Source organism: Geotrypetes seraphini, chromosome 9, assembly GCF_902459505.1.
Source record: "Geotrypetes seraphini chromosome 9, aGeoSer1.1, whole genome shotgun sequence".
NCBI classification, from domain to species: Eukaryota; Metazoa; Chordata; class Amphibia; order Gymnophiona; family Dermophiidae; genus Geotrypetes; species Geotrypetes seraphini.
In genome coordinates, this window is record NC_047092.1 from 112,847,861 (window position 1) to 112,875,273 (window position 27,413).

Consider the following 27,413-nt stretch of genomic DNA (forward strand, 5'->3'; position numbering starts at 1 on the left):
ACCGCATAAGGTGTCTCCAGGTTCCAGAGAAATGTCTGTCGAAGAACCTGATGTAGAGGCAAACGCAGCACCTCACGAGGCGGATGAGAAACACCCATCTCCGCCAGGTATTCCTGGGTATAACGGGACTCAGACTGGAGGTCTAGATTCAGGGCCTTACCCATGTCAGAAATGAAACTAGCAAAGGAGGAGGTTCTAGAAGAAGAAGACACATCCTCCAGAGGGGACCCCGATCGCAATCTGGGGGCAGCAGAGAAAGAGGGAGAAATTTCTCTCGAGTAGAATGCCCAAGCCTCGGAGTCTTGACTAGACCGCCGCAGAGGCGTCAAGGAATGACCCTGGGAAAGGTGTATCGGGGAGAACCCTGGAGTCCGAGGCACTAGCTTGCGCAGCCTCGGCGAAGATGGAGTAAACGAAAACTCCCCAAAAGGCCTCGAAGAGGACCCCTGGGAGGCGCCCACCAGCTTCGTCAGGGAAAGCGAACCAGCTTCCAATTCCAAGTCAATAACAGTAGCCAAGGTCTTTGTTGTCGGAGACCGGCCCTGAAGGGGCAGAGAAGACCGCAGTTTTTTGGAAGGGGCGAGCCTCGACAAGGTAGAGGACGAAAGACCTACGGAAAGTCACAGGCCCCGAATCAGGGGACGAAGAATCGCTCGAGGCGACTCTGCGAGTCTTGCGGGCATGGCCCCTAGACCCGAGAGAAGGACACTCAGGCTGGTCAGACTGGGACTGGGTCGAGACCGAGGTCAGTGGCGTCGAGGTCGGGAGAAGTTGGCTCACAACCGGGGAAAGCTGTGTAGTAAGGATAGCCTTAAGCATGTCCTCGAACATAGGCACCGAGACCAAGGGAGGTTGGGTCGGAGGTGCAGCAGTGCGCTCCTTCGGGGGCGACCTCGAGGAAGAGTATTCCCTACATGAGGAGGCATGCTTTATATGAGATCTCGACGAGGCCGATGAGGCGGCACTCACATGAGACTCCGAGGTAGGCTTCTTTGCCGGCACACCTGAGGAGGGAAGAGGAGACTTACCCGAGGCTGGTGTAGCAGGAGGAGCCGAGGCTGAAGCCTTCGAGACGGTGCTAAGGTCGAGTTCGAGGTCTGTCCCGCTGGATCCATCGGGCCAAAGAGTTGGAGAATCTTGGCCACACTCCGACGAAGAACCCGCGGTTGTAAAATCGCACAACGCGGGCACGATTCAGCGCGATACTCCGCGCCCAGGCACTCCACATACCAACGATGGGGGTAGGTGATGGAGATCACCTGGTTGCACCTAGTACAGTTCTTAAACCCGAAACGAGGCCAGGACATAAGACAAAAGATGACCGTGGCCCTGCGAGCCCAGGCGGCCAAAGCAAGACCGGTCAACCCGGTCAAAAAGACACGGAAAGCAAAATAAAGAGCGAGCACAACAACTCGTCCAAAATAAAACAAATAAGCCGTGGTGCAAAGAGGGACAATGAGATTGAACGAAGGAAGGGAGCAGTGCTTCTGGCTCCGCGGAAAACATAGAACTGAGGCCACACTGAGTAGACGCATACCCTAGATCGGGCGGGAGGGGCACTCACGCATGCGCGGTACACTCACAAACTTGAAGATCTTCAAGCAAGTCTGTTTGCGAGAACGTCCGCTAGGGGACTCCATAGATGATGTCACCCACATGTAGAGAATATGCTGCCTGCTTGTCCTGGGATAATCAGATACACTAGAAATATACTCTCCAAACATGAGATCCAACTTTGGCAGTTAAAACAGAATACAGTAAATAATATAATATAGTAAACAAATAAACCTTAAATATTCAAGCTGTGTTTAAACCCAAGAGGGGACAAAAGGTTAAAAGATCACAGAAGAAAATAAAACCACAAGGATCATTGGCAACACAACTTCAGCTATCAGGTAGTAGTATCAACATACCCACTGCAATTGGTTGCTCTGGAATTCAACCCCAAAGTAGTCCGTCTCGATCAAATTTAAACGCTTGTATACTTCAGTCAGCAACACATGGCCATAACATTTTGTCTAGAAAATAAAAGTAAAACACATGTGTTATTTTTAAGTTATCAGGCTAAAGCCAATAAATTCATAAGGGAAATGGCATGAACACAAAAGGAAGAACAGTACTTCAATTTGTAAAGGCATCTTTTTCCTAATAAGAAAGACTTTTAAATCACTTAACTCATGAGTTGTAGGGTCATTGTAAAAAGGTTAAACAGCATTAGTACATCTGGGACCCAAGTTGGCTACTTGTGGATGCTAATATTCTTCACTCTCTTCACACTCAAGCTGTAGCTTTTTATAGGATTTTTGTTTGGAATACTATCTTGATACAATAAAGAAGTTCCCATATCCACTACTAAGACTCAGACCTCACTGCTTCCCTTTTTGGTCAAGAATAAGAAGTATCTGGGGAAAGAATCATATGTTTAGGGGGTGACAGGTCAAAAGCGCGCGATGGGGAACTCAACAAACATTGCTTTATTAGCCATATACAGTATAATTACATGTTCATTCAAATGACAGGAGAAAACACTCCAGTTCCAGACTGTAGATTTGCCCTAGGTAGTAAGCAGGTACATGGAAAACTCACAGGGCGGGCCGTAGAGACTCCAAAATTATCCATTCTGTAGCAAATTCATAGGAGTCTGTACTCTAATTGATGTACCAAAGCAGTGGCAGATGCTTAAGGTGGGACTGATCAGCCTGCCCGTAAAACCAAGGATCCAAAAGTGGCATTCTCCCAAGCTGCCATGTCCATTCTGTAGAATGTTGTAAAGATATGGAGAGTAGACTAACTACAGTGTTCTCCCCAACGCTTTTCAGCCGGGCGCTCCGCCCAGCAAATTTAGATGCCCGCCCAGCTGTCATCTGCCGAATCCTGTTGCCACCACCGCTTAACGCGCAGCATGAAGAGCCGCCGAAAGACTCCCGCCAGACTTAAAACAAAACCCAGCAAGCAACTGGAACCCGGCTTCCCTCCGAAACCAGAAGTTACATCGGGGGGGGGGGGGTAGGGAAGAGAAGCCGGCACGGACCATTAGAGCACCGGAGCATGCGGGAGATAGGCCAGCCACAGAGGGAAGCTTACTTGCTCTTGCTTACTTCAGGCATTTCTCGCTGCTGGGTCCTGCCTACTTTCTGTTTCCGCGAAGGCAGGACCCGGCAACGAGAAAGGCCCGAAGTAAGCAAGAGCAGCAAGTTGTAAGCTTCCCTCTGTCGCTGACCTTTGGGAGATATGTCAGCGACGAAGGGAAACTTGCAACTTGCCTTTGTCTGTAGCGAATCTGCCGGGTGTGTGAGACGGGGGTAGGGGGGGTGAATGGGAGGAGAAAAGCTGCTGTACCCAATTAGAGGGGGAGGGGGAAGAGAAATGCTGGTGCTTCTGCTGTACCCAATAGGGGGAGGGGGAAGAGTCATGCTGCTGTACCCAATGGGGGGAGGGGGAAGAGAAATGCTGCTGCACCCAATTGGGGAGAGAGAAGGAAGGAGGGAGAAGGAAGATCAGGAAAAGGAGGAAAGAGATGCAAAGACCATGGGAGGAAGGGAAAGAAGATACCATACCATGGAGTGGAAGAGAGAGATGTCAGGGCATATGGGGGGAAGCAGGGCTGGATTAAAGGATAGGCCCAGTAGGCACAGACCTAGGGCCCAAAATGGTCAGGGGGGGCCAGTGCTGTGCTTTGGGGCCTTACCCTTGCTGGATTCGCTGGAAGCAGCAGCCTCATCATCATCCCGGGCGCCCCCCCAACCTGATCCGACCCTCCTTTACCTCCTTCCCCCATCAGTGACGTGCCAGAGGGAATCATGGCAAGAGAAAGCCCTGAAGCAGCCTGCTTAGAGTAGAGTAGTGCTGTTTAGAGTCTCATGATGGGAGGGAGGGAGAGATAGGAGGGTCGTGGGGGGGGGGGGGGAGAGTAGCAGTCTGCCCTGGGTGCTCGGCCTGGTGTCATGAACTTCTTTGGCTAGCAACAGCATTTACAATTCACTGCTGTTGCCAGCTTCAGGCCTTCCTCTCTGCCGGGTCCTGCCTACTTCTGTTTCCATGAAGGCAGAACCTGACAGAGAAGAAGGCCCAAAGCTGGCAACAGCAGTGAATTGTGAATGCTGCTGCCTGAAGAAGTTCATGACGCCAGGCCTTGGGTGACAGAAGGAGGAAAGGGAGCAGAGGGGGGAGAGACTTGCTGCACCCAACTAGAGGGAGAAAGAAGATGAGGGAGGGAATGAAACAAAATGCCAGGGATTGGAGGGAAGGGAGGGAGGAAGAGATGCCAGGGCATGGAGGGAAGAAGGAAAGTATGCCAGACCAAGGGAAAAGGAAGGGGAAAAGGAAGGTGGAGATGTCAGAGCATGGAGGGGGAGGGAGAGATGGAAGAAAAGGAAAGGAGTGAGATGCCAGAGAATCAGGGAAGGGAAGATACCAGACTGTGGGGTGTGAAGGAAAGAAAGGAGAAGAGAGAGATGCCAGAGCATAGGGGACGGGGTGGTGAAAGAGAGAGAAAAATGGAGAGGTGGCAGAGCAGAAATCAATCATGTACAAAGGAGAAGAGAAGGGGCACAGGATAGACAGTTTATTGAAGGAGCATAAAAAGAGGGAAGATGCCATATGGAACGGGGAGAGGGCAGACAGTGGATGGAAGGGGCTGATGCTGCATGGAAGACAGAGCGGACAGATGCTGGCTAGAAAGAAGAGTGAAGACAAGATGATTAAAGCAGAAACGACAAAAGGTAGAAAAAAAATTTTTTGTTGCTTTACGTAGAATCAAGTAGTATTGTATCTATTGATTAAAGTTTATAAATAGGAAATGGAAATAATGCAGTTTTTTGGGGACTAAACCCCTTTCCTCAGGTCAGAACAGGATACTATAACAGCAGGGGTGCCCAAATGGTCGAGCGCGATCGACCAGTAGATCGCAAAGGCAATGTGAGTCGATCACGTTGCCTTGGCAATCTTTTTCTTCCTGCCTCCCTGAGCCAGGCCAGGCGTGTACAAGCGCCGGACTCACAAGACTTCACCTCCGACGTCAATTCTGACATCAGAGAGGAAGTTCTGGGCCAGCCAATCGCTGCCTGGCTGGCCTGGAACTTCTTCTCTGATGTTAGAATTGACATCAGAGGTGAAGTCTTGTGAGTCCGGCGCTTGTACATTCCTGGCCTGGCTCGTGGAAGCAGGGAGAAATCAGCATGGTGGCTTAGGGGGTAGGGAAAGAATCAGGGAAGTGGAGAAATTGGCGTGATGGCTTGGGGGGGCAGGGGGAGAGAGACAGAAAGAAAGGGGGAGGGGCAGAAAGAAAAAAATATTGGATTTATAGTCAGAAGAAGGAAGTGCAAACAGAGACTCATGAAATCACCAGACAAAAAGGTAGGAAAATGATTTTATTTTCAGTTTAGTGATCAAAATGTGTCTGTTTTGAGAATTTATATCTGCTATCTATATTTTGCACTATGGCCCCCTTATACTAAACCGCAATAGCGGTTTTTAGCGCAGGGAGCCTATGAGCATCGAGAGCAGCGCAGGGCATTCAGTGCATCTCCCTGCTCTAAAAACCGCTATTGCGATTTAGTAAAAAGGGAGGGGGTATATTTGTCTATTTTTGTATAGTTGTTCCTGAGGTGACATTGTATAGAATCGTCTGCCTTGACCTCTTTGAAAACCCACGGAATATAAATGATAATTAACATTTTCTCTGCGTACAGTGTGCTTTGTGTTTTTCTAAAAATTTTATTGTTGGTAGATCATTTTGACTTGGTCATTTTAAAAGTAGCTCGCAAGCCCAAAAAGTGTGGGCACCCCTGCTGTAGAGCCATTTCTTGTATGACTGGGCTATATTTATCTTTTCTTTTAGTTGTTTAAATTCATGCAGAAATAAATGGCTAGATTGAACCTAATGACTTCATTAACGCCTTTCCCTTTTTTAACCTCTATACCATTTGAAAGAGGGCAAATACTTCTTAAATTTAGTAAAAATATTCTGACACAAGTGTCAAACCTTAAAAAAGGAAGTCATATTGAGCATTGGAAAATAATAATAATGAACTAATAAAAATAGTACACATTTAGGGCTCCTTTTACTAAGTTACGATAGTGGTTTTAGCGTGTGCTTAGCGCGCGGAGGAATTGCCACGCGCACTAGATGCTAATGCCAGCATTGAGCTGGCGTTAGTTTTCCCACGTAGCACAGGGGTTTGCACGTGCTAAAAATGCTAGCACACCTTAGTAAAAGAGGGGGTTAATTTTCCTCACCACCAAATTTCCTCATCCCGCCCCACCCGGCTACTTTTTCATGCCACCCGGCTGGAAAAAATTTCTGGGGAGAACACTGCTAACTAGCTGCTCTACAGATCTCTTCGGGCAACACTGCCCTGGTCGCCCAGGAGCCGTCGCACTTCTAGTCAAATGAGCTTTGAGAGTAATAGGCAGATGTTTCTCACAGGTAATGTATGTCAACTAAATTGTCATACGAATTCATCTGGCAATGGATGCCTTGGAAGCTGGTTTGCCTTGTTTTGAATGGCTGATTAGAACAAAAAGACAATCAGAAAGACAAAAAACATTGGTCTGTTCTAAATAGTAGAGTAAAACTCTCTGAACAGGTTTCTGCAATGTCTTATCTTGCTTGGCCAAACCTGTAGCCTGAAAGGTGGGTAGACTGACCTCTTGGTTGATGTGACATGCTGAAACAACCTTCGATAGAAAAGAATAATAATAATAATAATAACTTTATTCTTCTATACCGCCACAATCTTGCGACTTCTAGGTGGTTTACAGTCAAGAGAGCTGGACATTCAGCGAATTACAATATGCAGATAGTCAGAGGAAATACAGAGAGAAGAGACTTTAAGAAAGCAAGAATATAGAAATACAATTTGCTGAGCAAGAGTATAAGATATACAGTTTGGTAAGTAATGTCCGAGAGGATCTGTTTGGAATAGGCCGCACATTTCAGAAAATACAGCGAAAAATTACGATATGATAAAGATAACAGTTTATATGTATCACAGTACCGTGAAATTCCATGCGGGCTTAGGAGGGGAGAGAGGAAAAGGATAGGAGGTCGGGGGAACCGTTATTGAGGAGAGAGAGGGGAGAGCGGGTCAATTGTTTAGGTATTTCAGGAACAGGTATGTTTTTAAGCGGTTCCTAAATTCCCCGTAGATAGTGGGCGAAAGCAGTTGATCTAGGTCTTTACCCCATAAGGCTGCTTGGTGAGAGAGAAGGTGTTCGTGGTGTTTATTCAGTTTGCAACCTCTAACTGGAGGGGAAATAAATTTTGAGTGTGTGTTTCTCTTGCGTTTGTTGTTGGAAAATGAGAAAAGGTCCATTATGTACTTGGGGGCAAGTCCATATAGTACTTTGAAGCAGAGGCAGGTGAATTTAAACCTTACTCGTGCTTCCGTTGGCAGCCAGTGCAACTGCCGGTAATAAGGTGTCACGTGATCAAATTTCTTCAGCCCGAAGATAAGTCTGACCGCAGCATTTTGCATTATTTGAAGACATCTCATATTCTTTTGGGAGACTGCTAAATAGGCAATGTTGCAGTAGTCAAGTTGACTCAGCACGAGGGATTACACTAGGATTCTGAATGCTGACATATCGAAGTATGATTTAATGGATCTGAGTTTCCAGAGAGTAAAAGAAAACCCTTTCTGAATAGGGAGTCCACCTGGTCCTTCATAGTTAGGCATTGATCTAGAGTAACACCTAATATCTTCATGGTGGGCTGGATATGGTAGTTAAGTTTATTGATACATAGTGGGGTTTTATTGTCAAGCGGGTGAGGAGAGGCAACAAAGAATTTTGTTTTTTTCTGGGTTAAGTTTGAGCTTGAAATCTGTCATCCATTGTTCCATCTCATTTATGGCATCGGATGCCTTGGGAATGGTTTCCGAGATAGAGTTAGCGAATGGAATGATGATCGTAAAATCATCTGCGGAGCTGAATAATTTTATCCCCAGTTGGGTTAGTCTCACACCTAATGAGGACATGTAGACATTGAAAAGCAATGGGGAAAGCGGTAACCCTTGTGGCACTCCGGATGAGTTGCTCCAGGTATCGGAGTGATCGTTGTTGAAGCGTACCTGGTAGGAACGGGATGTAAGGAAACCACAAAACTTCATCCCTGATACCAATGGCGTCTAGGCATTGCAGCATTTTCCCATGGTCTACCAGATCAAATGCAGAGCTCATGTCGAATTGCATGATCAGGGCATTGAGGTCCTTGCTAAATAATAGGCACAAATAGTCTAAGATAGAGTGATTACTGTCTCCGTACTGAATAGGGGTCTAAAACCGGATTGAGTTTCATGCAGGAGAGAGAACTGATTAAGATATTCCATCAATTGGGTGTGAACTAATCCCTCCATGATTTTTACAATGAATGGGATAGATGCTATAGGTCTGTAGTTGGTTATTAGCGCTGAAGATTCTTTTCTATTTTTTGGGATAGGGGTTATTATTATGTGACCGTTGTTAGTGAGGAAAGTCCCATTTTTTAGGTTGCGGGCTAAGTAGTGTAGCAATGATAGTTTAAATTCTAATGGTACCGCTTTCATAATCTCCGGGGGGCACATATCTAGAACGCAATGAGATTTAGAGTATTTGTTGTATAGTTTGGTGTAGTTATTCCATTCTAAATCTTGAAAGGAGCTCCAGATCATGTCTGTTGGTATTTCATTGTCATGCGAGTTAGCTATTTGGTAATTGCTAGGGATGATTGTTACATCGTTATTTCTTACACAGTTATTTCTTAGGTTTTTAATTTTGGAATCAAAATATAGGGCTAGGTCTTTCGCAGAGGGTAACTTCGTGTTGTGCACAGGTGTGATGTGGCGGGTGGTGTCAGATAGATTTGTGATTATGTTGAACAACTCTTTTGTATTGATTCCTTGTGAACCATTGCAGGATAGGTTGATTTTGGTAGAGTAGAACGCTTTGCGTTTGTCTTTTATCAGTTGTTTGTAGGTTTTTATGTAGGCTCTCCATTTGTTGCGGTCTGCCAATTCTCCTGTTTTATTCCAAATTCTTTCTAGTCGCCTAGCTAGTTGTTTCGTTTTTAGTAGTTCGACGTCGAACCATTTGTTGTATTTGTTTGCATTGCTTTTGCTTTTATGTATAGGGGCAATTTTATCTAGAATGGATGTGCTGGTTGTCATCCAGTGGTCCCAGAAATCTACTCCTTCCTCTATTACTGTCTGCAGTTCGTATTGTGACCAGTATTCTTCTGGATTAATATAACCTCTTGTTTGATGTTCTTTTTTTATCATCGGACGTGTTTTAGATTTTCGGTGCGACCAGATTAGCTTAAAATAATAAGTGAAATGGTCGGACCAGATGTCGTGACACCGTGTGGAGGACAATTCTGTGATCCTGAAATATGGTTCTCTGCATAAGAGTGCCTGTAATTCTGAGACCCTTCTCACTGAGACTGCTGCTACCAGAAACACTGTCTTCAACATGAGATCCAGAAGGCTCACCTCTTGAAGGGGCTCATATGTCCTTTCAGGACAATGTTAAGATTCCATGTCAGAAAGGTCTGGCATAACGGAGTCCACAATCCGAGTGTCCCCTTCAAAAATCTGGTCACATCTGGATGAAATGCCAGCAAGACCTTTCCCACTCAAGCTCAAAAGCATGAGACGCCTGTCATCTGTATTTTGAGAGATGCTACTTGCCAGGCCTTTGGCTAGTCCAGCCTGAAGAAATGCGATAATCACCAGAATTGGAGCCATGAAGGACTCCATATTATCCTTGACACACCAGAGCTGAAAAACCCTCCAGGCCTTAGCATAGGCCTCAACAGCAAAAGGCTTTTTAAGTCACAGAAGAGTAGAAATGACTACCTACAAATATCCTTTGCGTACTAAGGCTGAGTGCTCAATAACCATGCTGTAAGACCAAAGCAATCTGGGTACTCCATGTGAATTGGATCCTGACTGAGTAGCCCCAAATGCACCGGTAGCTTCAGGCAACTAACCCATTGGAGACTTATTAGAGCCACTGCCACATACCATGGCTGGCGAGACAAATCTGGGGATACTAGGATCCCAAGTGAGGCGCAATTCCGCAAATGACCCAGCCCACCACGGGCCTCAGTGGAAACACAAAGTAGCCTCCCTGGCAGTCAGTGTTGAACTAACACATCCAACCCTGTGCTTCCTGATTCATATCTTTGGCTGTAGAAATGATCCACCTTCATGTTTTTGGCTGAAGCCAAGTACATCACCAGACTTCCCCAGTATTACACAATGAGGTTGAATGCTCTTTGGGAAAGGGACCATTCTTACAGGTCTAAGTGTGTCAACTGAAAAAGTCGGCCTGTACATTTTCAACTCCTGTTAAATGGGCTATGGAGAACACCTGAAGATGAGCTTCTAGCCACCTTAACAATATCTGTCCTGCAGACATATGGAGCACTCTTGGTGCCTCCATGTCTGTTCACATATGCTATCGCTGTGGCATTGTTCAAGAAAACTCCAACTTCCAGATCTTTTTCCAATGCCCTTAATGCTAGCTACATGACTCGCAGTTCCAGACCATTTATGGACCATTTTCTGTTGGAGAGACCATCGGCCCTGCACTGGATGCCTGCTACAATGGGCCCCCCAGCCTAAGAGGCTAGCATCGTTTGTGAGGATCACCCATGCTGGTGGTTCTGAGTAGACTCCTTGATAAAGAGTCTACTCGGAGCCACCAGCACAATCTGTTCCTCGATTCTTCTATCCCGGGAAGTTGCATTTGGAGGGAATCTTGTAGGGGATGCATATGCGCTCTCACTCAGGGAACCAATTCCAGGGTAGCTGCCATTAAGCCCAGGACCTGAAAATAATGGCAAGCAGTGGGATCCTGCATTGCTAACAAATCTGCTTCCTTGGCTTCTTTTGCTTGGCTCGGGAAGAAAGACGCGGCCTTCATTTTGTTGAAGCAGACTCCCAAATACTCCAAGTTTTGGGTTGGTTCTAGATTAGAGAATGACATGGGGGAAAAATTTGTCCCTGTCTCCACCCCGGCCCCCTGAACTCATCCCCGCGAGCTCGGTCCCCGTCCCATCCCCGCAAACCATCTGATCCCATCCACACAAGCCACGAATAATTTTATACTGAACTTATTTTATTAATGTATAAAAAGAAACAATATTCTGTACAATTGTCATTTTATAAATCAAAGTTCTGGCTGCTGAACTGGAGAAAGAAATGTTCAGCTGGCAGGGCTTTGTTTATAAATGTTTATTAACACAACTAATATACTACTTTATCCCAAAGCAAAAAAAAGAAAAGAAATAGAAATTTTTTTTCAACCTGTTTTGTCTGGTTTCTGCCTTCCTCATCTTCTTCTCATTCAATTCCTTCCATCCACTGACTGTTTTCTCTCTGCATTTTCCATATGCTCTGTGTTACTGTGCCTCTCCCTTCCATCCCCCATTGATCTGGTACCCATCTTCTTCCCTCTACTCCCCTCATAGTCTGGCATCTCTGTCTTCTTCCCTTCCAGCGTCCTCTCCCTACTCTCTCTCTTTCCCATTTCCCTTCAGCATCTTCTCCCCTCTCTCTTCCCCATTCCATTCAGCGTCTGTTCCTCTCCATCCCCCTTCAGCACCCTTTGCATGGTCCAGCAGCCCCCTCCATCCCGCTAACCGAGCAGCCCCCTCCCTGTCTTCCCCTTACCTTCATGGCGATTTTTAATTTTCTTTCTACAAGCAGTTGGAGCCTTGAAGTCGCATGTGTTTGCTGGAAGCTTCTCCTCTGATGCAACTTCCTGTGTCCGGTTGCATCAGAGGAGAACTTTCCAGAAGCCACGTGCAACTTCAAGGCTCCGGCTGCTTGTAGAAAGAAAATTAAAAATTGCCATGAAGGTAAGGAGAAGGCATGGAGGGAGATGCCCGGATGGACGGCAGCGATCGGAAGGTGGCGATCGTTAGGAAGGAGGTAGGAGGCTGCTGGACTGCGCGCTTTCCCTCCTTTAACTGTGGAGACAAGACCATTCACCGTTCCACGGGGCAGTGAATGGCCTTGTCCCCGTATCCATGGCAACCACTTTTTTTTCCCTCCGTTTTGGCGGGTTATCAGCCACCGTGTCATTCTCTATTTTAGATGACTCTTTTTAGAGTTGACTATCCAGCCCAAGTCCTATAGGAGATTTACACTTGTCACACAGCTTGCTCTCCTACTGAATTTGAGGGAGCTCTGATCATCCAATCATCCAATTATCCAAATATGGGTGAACCTGTATTCCCATCCTGCGAGGGTGAGCTGAAACCATCACCTTGGTAAAGGTGCGCTGAGCTGTTGCCAACCCAAAGGGCAGAACCACAAACTGGAAATATCTTTGCAGGACATGAAATCTCAGAAATCTTCATTGGGCTGGGGGGGGCAGGAATTCCCCTGGATCCACTGCTGCAATTACTGACCAGACCATCTCCATGTGGAAGCATGGTACTTTGAGGGATGCATTTACAGACTTGAGGTCCAGAATAGGTTTCCAGACTTCAGTGCCTTTTTTGGGCACTATGAAGTGTATGGAGTATACAATATAATAAACCAATTTCTAGATCGCATAACCAGGTAGTTCAATGCGGTTCACAAAAGAGTAATAAAAATACAAAGAACATAAGAAATGCCTCTGCTGAGTCAGACCCGAGGTCCATCGTGCCCAGCAGTCTGCTCACGCGGTGGCCCAGCAGGTCCAAGACCTGTGCAGTAATCTTCTATCTATACCCCTCTATCCTCTTTTCCAGTAGGAATTTGTCCAATCCTTTCTTGAACCCCAGTACCGTACTCTGCCCAATCACATCCTCTGGAAGTGCATTCCAGGTGTCCACCACACGTTGGGTAAAAAAGAACTTCCTAGTATTTGTTTTGAATCTGTCTCCTATCAACTTTTCCGAGTGCCCTCTTGTTCTTTTATTATTCGAAAGTTTGAAGAATCTGTCCCTCTCTACTCTCTCTATGCCCTTCATGATCCTGTAAGTCTATCATATCCCCTCTAAGTCTCCTCTTCTCCAGGGAAAAGAGACCCAGCTTCTCCAATCTCTCAGCATATGACAGGTTTTCCATCCCTTTTATCAGACGCGTCGCTCTCCTCTGAACCCCCTCGACTAACGCCATATCCTTCTTAAGGTACGGCGACCAATATTGGACGCAGTACTCCAAATGCGGGCGCACCATTGCCCGATACAACGGCAGGATAACCTCTTTCGTTCTGGCTGTAATACCTTTTTTGATTATACCAAGCATTCTATTCGCTCTCTTAGCAGCCGCTGCACACTGTGCCGTCGGCTTCATTGTCATGTCCACCAATACCCCCAAGTCCCTTTCCTGGGTACTCTTATTCAATAATATCTCTCCCATTGTATAGTTGTACCTCGAGTTTCTGCTCCCCACATGTAATACCTTACATTTCTCAACGTTGAACTTCATCTGCCATCTCGTCGCCCACTCTTCTAGTTTGTTCAAGTCCCTTTGAAATTCTTCACATTCCTCTGTAGTCCGAGCTCCATTAAATAGTTTAGTGTCGTCCGCAAATTTTATTATCTCGCACTTCGTCCCTGTTTCTAGATCATTTATAAAGATATTAAATAGTAGCGGCCCAAGCACTGAGCCCTGCGGGACACCACTCGTGACCCTCCTCCAGTCGGAGTAGTGGCCCTTCACTCCTACCCTTTGTTTTCTACCCTCCAACCAGTTTCTGATCCATCTATGTACGTCTCCTTCCACCCCATGGTTCTTTAGTTTCCGGAGTAGACGTTCATGGGGCACCTTGTCAAAGGCTTTTTGGAAATCTAGATATATGATGTCAATTGGGTCTCCTTTGTCCATCTGTTTGTTAATCCCTTCGAAGAAATGCAATGTTTGGCATGATCGTCCCTTGCAGAAACCATGCTGGCTGGCTATCAGAAGTTCGTGCTTTTCAAAATGTTGATCAATGCTTTCTTTTATCAGTGCTTCTGCCATTTTCCCAGGAACTGAAGTCAGGCTCACTGGCCTGTAGTTTCCCGGATCACCTCTTGATCCCTTTTTAAAGATGGGCGTAACGTTGGCTATCTTCCAATCCTCCGGGATCTCGCCTGTTTTTAGGGATAAGTTGCAAATTTGCTGCAGTAGTTCCGCTATCTCCTCCTTTAATTCCTTCAGAACCCTTGGATGTATGCCATCCAGACCCGGGGATTTGTCAGTTTTTAGTTTTTCTATCTGCCTGCGAAAGTCCTCAATGCTCACTTCTATGAATGTTAATTTTTCTGCTTGACTTCCGTTGAAGAATTGCTCAGGTTCCGGCATGTTGGATGTGTTTTCGTTAGTAAATACAGACGAGAAGAACATGTTAAGCCTTTCTGCCACTACCTTCTCCTCCTTCACCACTCCCTTCCTGTCTCCGTCGTCTAGCGGTCCCACTTCCTCTCTAGCTGGCTGCTTCCCTTTAACATATCTGAAGAACGGTTTGAAATTTCTTGCTTCCCTGGCTAGCCTTTCTTCATACTCTCTTTTAGCTTTCCGAACCTCACGGTGACATTCTTTTTGATACTTCTTGTGCTCTTTCCAGTTCCCCTCAGATTTGTCCTTTTTCCATTTCTTGAATGAATTTTTCTTACTGCCTATCGCTTCCTTCACTGTTTTGGTTTTCCACGCCGGGTCTTTTGTTCGATTCTTTTTGCCCCCCTTCCTGAATCTGGGGATATACAGATTTTGCACCTCATTCACCATGTCCCTGAAGAAGGACCAGGCATGATTTACCGTTAGCCATGTTTTGGAAGTGTTCCTAAGTTTCTTCCTTACCAACTCCCTCATTGCTTCGTAGTTTCCTTTCTTGAAGTTAAAGGTTGTCGCTATGGATCTCTTGCCTTTTGATACTCCTACCTCAACCTTGAACTTGATCATATTATGATCGCTGTTTCCCAACATCCCCACTACTTCAACGTCCTTTGCAGGTCCTCTTAACCCATTTAGGATTAGATCCAGAGTGGCATTACCTCTCGTCGGTTCTCTAACAAGCTGCTCCATGAAGCAATCTTGTGTGGCTTCCAGGAATTTTGTCTCCCTAGCGCATTTCAAGCTTCCAAGCCTCCAGTCTATCCTGGGATAGTTGAAGTCTCCCATAATAACTGTGTTGCCACTTTTGCATTCTCGCTTCATCTCGGCTTCCATTTCCTCATCGATATCTCCGGTTTGCCCGGGTGGGCGATAATATAGGCCCATCTTTATTTCAGGCCCTTTCCTTCCCGGTATTTTAACCCATAGAGATTCCAGCTTGTTGGTCGTCTCTTCTGTGTCCATTCTTGTGGATTGTATGCTTTCTTTTATATACAGGGCTATTCCACCTCCTTTTTGTCCTGACCTGTCCTGACGATAGAGCTTGTATCCCGGCAGTGCTGTATCCCATTTGCTTTCCTCATTCCACCATGTTTCAGAGATTCCAATGATGTTTATGTCTTCTGCATCGACCACGGCTTCTAGTTCCCCCATTTTGTTTCTTAAGCTCCTTGCATTAGCATATATGCAAGTTAGATCTTGGTATTTTGTTGTCCTCCTTTCCTTTCCCTGTGCTTCGGTCCTTAATTTCTTTTCTTTTGCTGTAAACATTGTAACCTCTTCTGGGTTAGTCGATTCCTGCAATTTATCCATTGTTTCTTCCCAGCCATTTTTCCCCTCAGTATCTTCACAGGATACCGTCTTCCGAATCGTCGACCCTAGGTCAACTGTCGGCTTTCCCCTTCTTCTTAGTTTAAAGCCAGGTCTATTCCTCTCTTGATGTTGTTTGCTAGGAGTTTAGTTCCCGCTGTGCTCAGGTGGAGTCCATCTTTCCTGTAGAGCTTGCTCTTGCCCCAAAACGCCGTCCAGTTCCTCACGAAGTGGAATCCTTCTTTCTCGCACCATCTTCTCATCCACGCATTTATTGATTGTAGTTCCTCCTGCCTTTTCACATCTACCCTCGGTACTGGTAGGATCTCTGAGAACATTATCTTCTGGGCCCTCATCCTCAGCTTCCTTCCCAGAATCTTGAACTGTTCTAGTAGCGTGCTTCTTTTGTAGTCTCTCCTGCTGACATCATTCGTCCCGATGTGGATCACTACAGCAGTCTCTTCTGTCTCCGCCCCTTCCAGTATCATTTCAATTTTGTCCGCGATGTCCTTGGTTCTTGCTCCTGGAAGGCAGGTCACCAGTCGGTCCTCTCTCCCTCCTGCTATGTGGCTGTCCACATGCCTAAGGATTGAGTCTCCCACTAGGATCGCTGACTTCCCCTTCTTCAGGTTTCGCTTCGATCTCAGGTCAATGTCCTCAATGTGCTTCGCTCTTTCCACTTCTGGGCCTCGACTAGCCAAAATCTCCCCCTCTTGCAGTAGTCCTCTGTGGGTGTCATCTTTGAGGTAATCTTCTTCTTGCTCTCCCTTACATGTTGGTATCCGTGTAGCTTCTTCTTTCATCTGAAGTTCGTTCTCCTCCACCTTCGTCCTGTATGCCTCTTCAATGAATCTCTCGAGTTCCCTGACTTCCTCCTCAATGTGTCTCTCCGTGATGTGAAAACCTTCTAGCTCCTGTATCCTGTCCTCTAGTCGCTTGACCTCCTTCTTCAAGCTTTTCAGCTCCTGACACCGACTGCATACATATGACTGTCTCCCCGAGGGGAGATAGTCATACATATGACAGTCTGTGCAGAACACTGGAAAACTCATCTTCTGGCTTCTCTCTGCTTCCATTGTTGTTCCTAATTTAAGATACCAGTTGAGATTACTTGTGACTTGTGATTACTTGTGACTTGTGTCTGCCCTGTGTCCTTTCTCTCTCCCTATCTGCTGCTGGTGTCTTCCCTGACTCTCTCTCTCTGTGCTGGTGTCCTCTCTCTCTGTGTTGGTGTTCTGTGCTGGTATCTCTCTTTACCTGCTACTGGTGTCCTCTCGTTCTCTACCAGCCGCTGGTGTCCTCTCTCCCTCTGCCTGCTTGCTGCCTCCTTGGTATACTTGTGTGAATGGCTTGGCCCTTTGTGTCTGTCTCTTTCTTACCTTCTATCCTTTCCTTTTGTGCTTGTCGCTTCTTTACCCGTCTGACTTACTCAGTTTGTTCTTGATAGTAGTGCCTTGTCCCTCCGCAAATGCTCTTCGCAAAGGTGCTCTCGCTAAGGCGAGCGCCTTTGCCGTTCGCCTTCGCCGCGCGCCGAATGGCTGCGCGCCGTTGGCTCCACCCCCTTTTCAAGGGGGAGTCCGACGCTGCCTCTGACGCGGTGGGGGTGGGCGGAGCTTACTCTCGCCACTTCCCCGAGCCCTGTGCTTCTTCCTGCCTTCTTCTCCTGCTTCAAAACTCCGTCTCTCTGGCTCTCCCCTGCTTGATCTGGCTACCAAGCAATGCTGCCTCCTTCTCCTGCACGCGGCACCCGATGCAGAGTTTGCCGCGTTGGCTCCGCCCCCTTTTCAAGGGGGAGTCCGACGCTGCCTCTGATGCGGTGGGGGTGGGCGGAGCTTACTCTCGCCGCTTCCCCGAGCCCTGTGCTTCTTCCTGCCTTCTTCTCCTGCTTCAAAACTCCGTCTCTCTGGCTCTCCCCTGCTTGATCTGGCTACCAAGCAATGCTGCCTCCTTCTCCTGCACGCGGCACCCAATGCAGAGTTCGCCGCGTTGGCTCCGCCCCCTTTTCAAGGGGGAGTCCGACGCTGCCTCTGACGCGGTGGGGGTGGGCGGAGCTTACTCTTGCCGCTTCCCCGAGCCCTGTGCTTCTTCCTGCCTTCTTCTCCTGCTTCAAAACTCCGTCTCTCTGGCTCTCCCCTGCTTGATTTGGCTACCAAGCACTTCTGCCTCCTTCTCCTGCACGCGGCACCCGACATTCATTCCAGAAATGGAAAAAGGACAAAACTGGGGAGAACTGGAAAGAGCACAGGAAGCATCAAAAAGAATGTCACCTCGTGGTTAGAAGAGCAAAAAGAGAAAAGGAATAAGCAGGTAGAAAAAGACTAATTATCTATAAACTTATTAAAGAGATAAGTTGTTTGTTGCCATCTAAAGTGAAGATATGAATGGGACATGGAAAACAAGTACCTAAAGTGCCAGCACCCGATTATTTGTTGGGGACTGGTTCTATGGCGTGGATAACTAAAGAAGTGAAGAAAGCGATACAAGACAAGAAACATTCATTCCAGAAATGGAAAAAGGACAAAACTGGGGAGAACTGGAAAGAGCACAGGAAGCATCAAAAAGAATGTCACCTCGTGGTTAGAAGAGCAAAAAGAGAATATGAAGAGAGGCTAGCAAGGGAAGCACAAAATTTCAAACCGTTCTTCAGATATGTTAAAGGGAAGCAGCCAGCAAGGGAGGAGGTGGGACTACTGGATGACAGAGAAAGGAAAGGAGTGGTGAAGGAGGAAAAAGAAGTGGTGGATAGACTAAACATGTTCTTTTCGTCAGTATTTACAAAAGAGGACACTTCCAACGTGCCAGAACCTGAAAAACATCTTCAAAGGTCCCTCGGGCCAAGGTTGAACCAGTGTCGAGCCCTTCGCTGCTGACCTCTCTGCGATGGCTGAAGAATCTGTCCTCCTTCCAATTCTCTGCTGATGCCATCAGATCGAAGGAGGGACAGCCCATCTGCGGACTATGGACTCGAACGCTAGCCTGGACAAGTACTATTCTCCCGGGACAAGAACCTGTCAACTTATAAAGTCTGCCTGAACGTTGTCTACGCTCACCATATGAGCCACGCACAAGGCCACCAGATGCCTCTCCGCCCAGGAAAAGAGCATCCGTGCCCCCAGGCTCAGCCATCGCATTGCCTGAGAAAACACGAATGGCCTTCCGATGGAGACTCTGTCGAAAGCACAAAAGGACCAGACGGATCTCTCAAAGTTCCAGGTGAATGATCGACCACCTGCTCTCCAGCGTAATCCACCGGCCTTGGGCCTTGACAGATCAGCAAACTGCCCCCCAACTCACATCTGTTGTCAGGGTCCAATACTCATAGAGGAGCCCTCTGTCCAGAGTAACCAGGTTCAGCAATCACAGCATGCTGCTGCAGGCCACCACCAACCAAGGCACCCTCACCCCCAGCGAGGGGATTCCATCGAGTCAAGAGGGACAGTTGAAGAGGACGGAGTTGTGCTCTGGCCCATGGAATCACATCTATGGTCGCAACCTTGAGGCCCAGAACCTGCAGGTACTGTCAGACCATCGGGGCCTGAACCTCCAACATGGCCCGAATGGTGCTTTGAAGCTCGAGCTTCCTGGAATCCAGCAGAAACATCTGGTTCCAGCCCTTGCGGAACCTGACTCCCAGGTACTCCAAGTCCTGCGTCAGTTCGAGGTGACTTCTTCAGATCGATCACCCAGCTGAGACTCTCCAGCAGATGCACCCCCTGGAGAACCGCTTTGAAGGCTTCCTTCAGTGATGGAGCCCTAATCAGCCAATCATCCAGGTACGATGTACAAGAATACCCAGTGAGCGCAGGTGGGCAGCTACTACCACCATGACTTTGGTGACGGATCTGAGCACCGATGCCAGCCCAAAGAGCAGGGCCACGAACTGGAACTGCCGCCTGAGCATATGGAATCTCAGAAACTGTGTGGACTGTTATTGAGTCTTAAAATTATTTGTCACACAGATTTATGTTTGGAATAGTAAAAAATTTTCTTTGCTATGTAAAATGACAAGGCTCTTGTATACTTCAATAACCTTATTGTTGAATTATCAAAATAAAATTATAAATAAATAAAAATAAACTTGTGGTCTGGAAAGCTCAGGATGTGGAAGTACGTTTCTGTGAGATCAAAGGAAGCCAAATACTCCCTGGGCGCCACTGCTACCACAACCGAACGCACCATTTCCATCCGGAAACGCGGAACCCATAAGAAGGTATTCACTGCTTTCAGATCCAGAATAGGCTCCAACCTTCGGAGCCTTTCTTTGGCATGATGAAGTATATCGAGTATCTCCCTGAGCCCAAGTCGCCCTGAGGAACAGGTTCCATTGCTGCCTGATCTAGCAACCTGCAAACTGTGGCTCGCACTCTCCGGGCTCTGTCTGGATTTCCCATGGATGAAGCCAGGAAGAAATCTGGTGAAGGTCGGAAAAACTGCAGTCAGAGGCCCTCTCTGAGCACTTCAATGACCCACTGGTGCGAAGTTACCCGCTCCCACTCTGGAAGGTAGGCTGAAAGCTGCCCCTCCGATCCAAGGGAGAGGCATCAGAGGCCTGGCGTCAGAAGTTCCTCTAGGGAGGCGAAGAAGGTCGGTTGTGTGAAGAACGTTGTTGCACTGGACCCCCAAAGCAAGGTTTCGAGGGGGCTCCGAAACATTGTCCCATCACCAGGGGCCTGGCGGTCTGGTGAGGGCGCCAGTACGAACGAAAATTTGGCCGTCCCAAACCCCTATGCTGATGAGGTTTAGACCCAAGTAGCACCTTAGGCTTACGGCCGTGAACACTGGCCATAAGGTCATCCAAACCTTGGCCAAACAGAAGCGAACCTTTAAAAGGTAACCTGCTCAGCATAGCCTTAGAAGAGGAATCTCCCGCTCACTGGCAAATCCACAGCATCCGCCGGGAAGAGACTGAATAAGCTCCAAGCTTAGTGAAAACCGTCAAAATATCACAGAGGGCATCCGCCAAATAATTCATCCCAGAGAGTAGAAGTCAAGGCCCGAAGGACAACCTCCTCGGGGTCTTGGCAGAGCTTAGAGTGACACGTTCAGGCCACAAAAGTAGTGGCTGCCACAGCTCTCACTCCCGCCGCAGTGGAATCAAAAAGATGCTGGAGGACAAAATCAACTCTCCTGTCCTGAACATCCTTCAGGACAACCCCTCCATCAGAGGGTAACGAAGTGCGCTTAATGACCTGCGCCACAGCCAGAACTACTGTGGGTGGAGCCAGTGAGGTGAATCCTGGGCCCATGGAAAATCAACATGCCATGTCCCTAGCACCCGTAAGGGGACCCAGACCTCTGAGAAAAAATCCTGATTGTCCGGAAAGGAAGCGGACAGCGGACGCTGATCTCTCATGAAGGAGCATATAGGCTGTTCAGATCAGGAACCGTAGGACTCAGAAATAAGGTCAGACAAACGGCCAGTCTGAAATAGCCTGCGCACAGCTGGGCAACCCCCAAGGACTGGGGACCCGCTGGTAGGGGGATCCAGAAGATCCACTAGAGTAGCCACATCCACGGATGCTGCTGAGGAACCTGCGACAGCAAAGGTACAGAGATCAAAGCAGAAGCAATAGTGGGAACTGCCCACCTGCTTCCTGATTTCCCAGCAAGCGAACACAGAGACATGCTGGAAGCCAGAAGAGGGGCAGACCCCATTTGCTGTATTTAATTCTGAATAGAAGAAAACAGGCATAGCCTTTTTAAACAGAAAATCCAGATAAATCATTACAAAAATCCTCAGCATGTGCCATTCTGCGTGCCTCAGATTCAATAGGCACATTGCAGAATTCCGACTTTTCTCCCGGTGCTACGCTGCTGATTCACCAAAACTCCCTCCGCACCCTTTATAGGCATGCCAGACGCTTCAGACGCGTCTCCAAACGAACTGGAGGGAAGCGGGGCCTCTCCTGAGGGGGGCATTGCAGGATTTGCAAATGATACATCCCCCTCACGGCCCACGGTGCATAAGAAATATGGCTGCGAAACCGCTAGCCATCTGCTACAAAGGAGGTATGAATTCATGCCAACATGTCTTGAGGCGGCCATCTGAGAAGTTTGGAACAAAAGCGAAGCTCCTAAAGGCATAAAATATACTTTTAAAAAGTTTAAATAAAATCCAAGATGGCCGCCGCGGGTGCCTATTTTGCCCTAAAACAGCCCAGGAAAAATTCAGGGAACCCAGGAAAATGGCGATTTAGCAATTTTAGAGGTGGGGGGAAGGGATGAAGGCAAGCAGGGAAAACACCCAAAACCCACTTTTGGAGACCCTCCCAAATCGCCAAGACACACATGCATGCAGTGTACTCACAGTGGCTGTGTGCAAATAATAGTACTGGCAGGATAGCTAACAAGCAAGCATGGAGATCTATTACCTCAGGAAGCTGGGAAAACTGGATTTTTCACTTCTTCTGACTGCTTGACCTGCCCATTCACTCCAGTCAGTGAATATTTGGACCTCCGTAACAATTAGGGAAGGTGCGCAATCCGGTCCCGATCCCAGTTGCACCTCCACGGAATCGCACAGCCTGCACTCTACACCATAGCAGTTGAACCCAGGGAGAGTCAGCTCCCAATCCCAGAGCCCCGATCTGTCCTGTAAGCTGTTCGAGGGGCTTACTGCAGGTTTGCTAACAGGGCACACCCCAAAAGTAGACAATTTAAATATAACATAAGAACATAAGAAATGCCTTTACCGGATCAGACCGAGGTCCATCTTGTCCGGCGATCCGCGCACGCGGTGGCCCATTTAAGTACACCTTTTAGGAGACCCGGATTTCTCGTATCCCTCAATATGAGGCCTGTGAGCTTGACCTCGGTTCCAGGGAAGATGATGGAAGCAATGGTAAAGGACACAATATGCGAATACATAGAAAACCATGGACAACTGAAGGCGAGCCAACATGGCTTCTGCAAGGGAAGGTCATGCCTCACGAACTTGCTATACTTCTTTGAAGGAATAAACAGCCAGATGGATAAGGGGGAATCCATAGACATCATTTACCTTGACTTCCAAAAAGCCTTCGACAAGGTACCTCATGAACGGCTACTTAAAAAGCTGTGGTACCACGGGGTGCAAGGGGATATCTACCGATGGATCAAACACTGGTTGGCTGGCAGGAAGCAGAGGGTTGGAGTAAAAGGCCAATACTCTGACTGGCAATGGGTCACGAGCGGAGTTCCACAAGGGTCAGTGCTGGGACCTCTACTGTTCAACATATTTATTAATGATCTGGAGGCAGGGACAAAATGTGAGATTATCAAATTTGCTGATGACACCAAACTCTGCAGCAGGGTTAGAAACACGGAAGACTGTGAAGATCTGCAAAAGGACCTAACGAAACTGGAAGACTGGGCAAAAAAGTGGCAAATGAGTTTTAACGTAGAAAAATGCAAGGTCATGCATGTAGGGAAAAAGAACCCGATGTTCAGCTACAAAATGGGGGGAACACTGCTAGGGGTGAGTAACCTTGAAAGGGACCTGGGGGTGATGGTCGACACATCACTGAAACCATCGGCGCAATGTGCGACAGCCTCAAAGAAAGCAAACAGAATGCTGGGCATCATCAAAAAAGGTATTACAACCAGGACGAAGGAAGTCATCATGCCGCTGTATCGCGCAATGGTGCGCCCGCACCTGGAGTACTGTGTTCAATACTGGTCACCGTACCTCAAGAAGGACATGGCGATACTCGAGGGAGTACAGAGGAGGGCGACTAAACTAATAAATGGTATGGAAAATTTTTCATACGCTGACAGGTTAAAAATGCTGGGGCTGTTCTCCCTGGAGAAGAGGAGACTTAGAGGGGACATGATAGAAACCTTCAAAATCCTTAAGGGCATAGAGAAAGTAAATAAGGACAGATTTTTCAAACTGTGGGGAGCCACAAGCACTAGGGGTCACTCAGAGAAACTGAAAGGGGACAGGTTTAAAACAAATGCTAGGAAGTTCTTTTTTACCCAGAGGGTGGTGGACACATGGAACGCGCTTCCAGAGAATGTGATAGGCCAGAACTCTGTACAGGGGTTCAAGGAGGGTTTGGATAGGTTCCTGGAGGATAAGGAGATAGAGGGGTACAGATATAACTAGAGGTAGTTTATAGAAATAGGCAGAAACTAGAGGTAGTTTATAGAAATAGGCAGAAACCACTTCACAGGTCACGGACCTGATGGGCCACCGCGGGAGCGGACCGCTGGGCAAGATGGACCTCGGTCTGACCCAGTGGAGGCAACTTCTTATGTTCTTATGTTCTTATGTAAGAAGATGTGCATCCAACTTGCACTTTAAACTCGGAACAGTAGTCTCCGCCACAACCTCCTCCGGGAGAGCATTCCAAGCGCCAACCACTTTCTGTGTGAAACAGAACTTCCTAACATTTGTCCTAAACCTGCTGCCACTCAGTTTCAGGCTATGACCCCATGTCCGTGTCACCTCCGAAAATGTTAGTAATGCTGTTTCCTGGTCTATTTTATCAAATCCTTTTAATATTTTAAAAGTCTCTATCAAATCCCCTCGCAATCTTCTCTTCTCGAGGGTGAATAGTCCCAGTTTTCTGAGGCGTTCTTTGTTGCTCAAATTTTCCATACCTTTGACTAGTTTCGTGGCTCGCCTCTGCACCCTCTCCAGCAGAGCTATATCCTTCCTAAGGTATGGAGACCAGTGTTGGACACAGTACTCCAAGTGAGGTCTGACCATTGCTCTGTAAAGTGGCATTATGACCTCTTCCGATCTACTCGTGATCCCCTTCTTAATCATGCCCAACATCCTGTTTGCTTTCTTAGCCGCCGCCGCGCATTGAGCCGAAGGCTTTAGGGTTCTGTCTATTAGTACCCCCAAATCCCTTTCTTGTTCGCATTTGGCTAATGTCACCCCCAACATCTTATACTCATGTTCTTTGTTTTTCTTTCCTAGATGCATCACCTTGCATTTGTCTATGTTAAAATTCATCTGCCACTTTTTTGCCCAAGTTTCCAGCTGGTTTAGATCCTTCTGGAGATCCTTGCAGTCCCCTAGAGAGCCAACCACCCGACATTGTTTTGTATCATCTGCAAACTTTTATATTGCATGTTGTTTCCTCCTCAAGGTCATTTATAAAAATATTAAACAAGATAGGCCCAAGAACCGAACCCTGAGGCATGCCGTTAGTCACTCTCTCCCAGTCCGAGAATTGCCCATTTATGCTAACCCTCTGCCTTCTGTTCTCTAGCCATTTGCCAATCCATCTGTGCACTTCTCCTCCTATTCCATGGCTCAGTAGTTTTCTCATAAGCCTTTCATGCGGAACCTTGTCGAACGCTTTCTGGAAGTCCAAGTAATAGTCCAAGTAACAGTCTGCGATCTCCCGCCAAAGGATGTCCCTGCAGGGTAAATCCACAGCACTAGGGCAAAACCAGCGGCAAAGAACGAATGAAAGAGTAATTAAAGAGACTAAAAATGAAAAAGAAATCACGAGCAGAAGAAACAAGACCCCTACAGCTCATTTGCAGGAACTATACTGGAATTCCAAGTGTAGCATACAGGGATGTGGACACTAGGGGGAGAGGCTACAATTTGATTATGAGTCCCTGCAGCAGAAGGCTAATAGTGATCGATTACCCTAGTGTTCAGCCTCCAGAGGGATTGTAAAAGAATATTAATTGTGGATATCCTGAAAATCCAATGGGATTAGATGTGCCTTATGTTCTTATTACCCAACGTGTGGTGGACACCTGGAATGCGCTTCCAGAGGATGTAATTGGGCAGAGTACGGTACTGGGGTTCAAGAAAGGATTAGACAAATTCCTACTGGAAAAAGGGATAGAGGGGTATAGATAGAAGATTACTGCACAGGTCCTGGACCTGTTGGGCCACCGCATGAGCAGACTGCTGGGCACGATGGACCTTGGGTCTGACCCAGCAGAGGCATTTCTTATGTTCTTATGTGCCTGAGGACTGGGTTGGGAATGGCTGTAATATCTGTAATTTTTGCTCCATGAAAGAGACTCACAATAATTTAGATTAACGATTACTAAAAAGAGCAAATGAAAATCCAGACAGCTTAATAAATAGCTGGCACACTAAGAAGATTTTCATTTAAAAGCTCTTGACTTACTTTTGCCTTTGTTGCAACCTATCACGATGCTCTAACTTTCCTGTATTGATAGTATCCTTCAGAAACCTCACACCAAACCATGAGCTCATAAGTGTCTGCCAGCTTTACCCCAGATTCTAGTTTAAAAGCTTCTCTATTTCCTTTTTAAATTTTAATTGGCATGGAACCAGGCTACTGATGTTAAGGTAGAGCCCGTCTTTTTGGAATAGGATCCTCCTTCCCCTGTTCCCAATCCCTGCATCATTGTCTCATCCAGAGCTCTGCCTTCCATTTGGTCTGGCATGTGGAATGGGGACCATTTCTAAAAATGCTACCGTGAAGGTTCTCGATCTTGATTTCAACTTTCTACTTAAGCCTAAATGTGTCTTCCAGAATCTCTTCCCCCCCCCCCCCCCCCGCACCCGTCCATACATTTTCTTTACGCAATATACCTAGATAGCCAGCTCCTCCCTAGCACTGTCTAAAATTTTATCTAGGCAAAGTTTAAGGTCTGCCATCATTGCACCAGGCAGGTGAATGACTAAGTGATCTTCACATCCACCAGCCATCCAGTTAATTATATACTAATGCTTGAAGTATGGGAAACAAAATTCTAGATCTAGAAGTAGTGATGGAAGAAGATGAATTGGATATAATGGAGATCACGGAGACATGGTTCACGGAGAACCATAACTGGGATGTAGTTATACCGGGCTATAATCTGTTCAGGAAAGAAAGGGTAGGAAGAAAAGAAGGGGAGTAGCGATATATGTTAAGGATCATATCAAAGCCACACAATTGCAGGATCTGCAGGGCAAGGAAGAGGTACTGTGGCTCAATTTAGAAAGAGGGAATGGTAAATATATTTACATTGGTGTGATATACAGGCCTCCTTCACAGACGGAAGAAGTGGACAGAAATGTAATAGTAGACATTCAAAGTTTATCTAAAAAAGGGGAAGTTTTACTAATAGGTGATTTTAACATGTTGGATGTTGTTTGAGGTATCCCTATTGCAGGGTCTTTTAGAAGTAGGGAGATCCTGGATTCTCTACAAGGAGAACTGTTCCAGCAGTTGGTAATTGAACCCATGCAGGATGGGGTCATACTGGACTTTAGTGCTTACAAACGGAGAAAGTGTTTCTGATGATGCATTGGTGATCATCTGGCATCCAGTGATCACCGCATGGTTTAATATTAAGATAGATATAGAGAGGGCTCATTCAAAAGTAAAGGCTCTAGACTTTTAAAAAACTAACTTTGTTCGGCTGGATGATTACATCAAGGAATTGTTTTCTGGATGGGAACGTCTGGAAGGAGTAAAAATGCAGTGGGCAAAACTGAAAGGAGTTATTGTAAGAGTGGCAAATCTTTTTGTTAGGCAAGTAAGTAAAAGTAAGAGTAAAAGAAGGCCGCTTTGGTTCTCAAAAGTAGTAGCTGAGAAGGTAAGGATTAAGAGATTAACTTTCATAAATTACAAAAGATTACAGAAAGAGGGATACACTGGAAGGGGCCTAAGGACCCGATTGGCCCAGGCACCCAAGGCCCCTCCCAAGGCCACTAGGGGAAAGGATCTTAGGTACCAGGACCAATCAAGGCATTATGCCCCTCCCAGTTCATCCCAGGATGCATTGGGAAGGCCCACCATTTTGAAGTTGCAGGCCTTCAGGTAGGAGGGACTGAACATCCTTCCTGCCAGCCTTAACAAGGTATGGGGGAGGTGTCAGGGGCCACAGTAAATACCA

The 27,413-nt window shown here is 47.0% G+C and overlaps 1 protein-coding gene across 1 annotated transcript in view; it reads right to left on the minus strand.

Annotated features, from left to right (window-relative positions):
* The window catches only part of FARP2 (FERM, ARH/RhoGEF and pleckstrin domain protein 2), an 818,436-nt gene that overhangs the window by 659,250 nt on the left and 131,773 nt on the right, over positions 1–27,413 (minus strand). Inside the window, exon 3 of the mRNA XM_033957823.1 lies at positions 1,914–2,018. Within this exon, the coding sequence (XP_033813714.1) occupies positions 1,914–2,018 (105 nt within the window). The remainder of the gene's footprint in view (positions 1–1,913; positions 2,019–27,413) is intronic.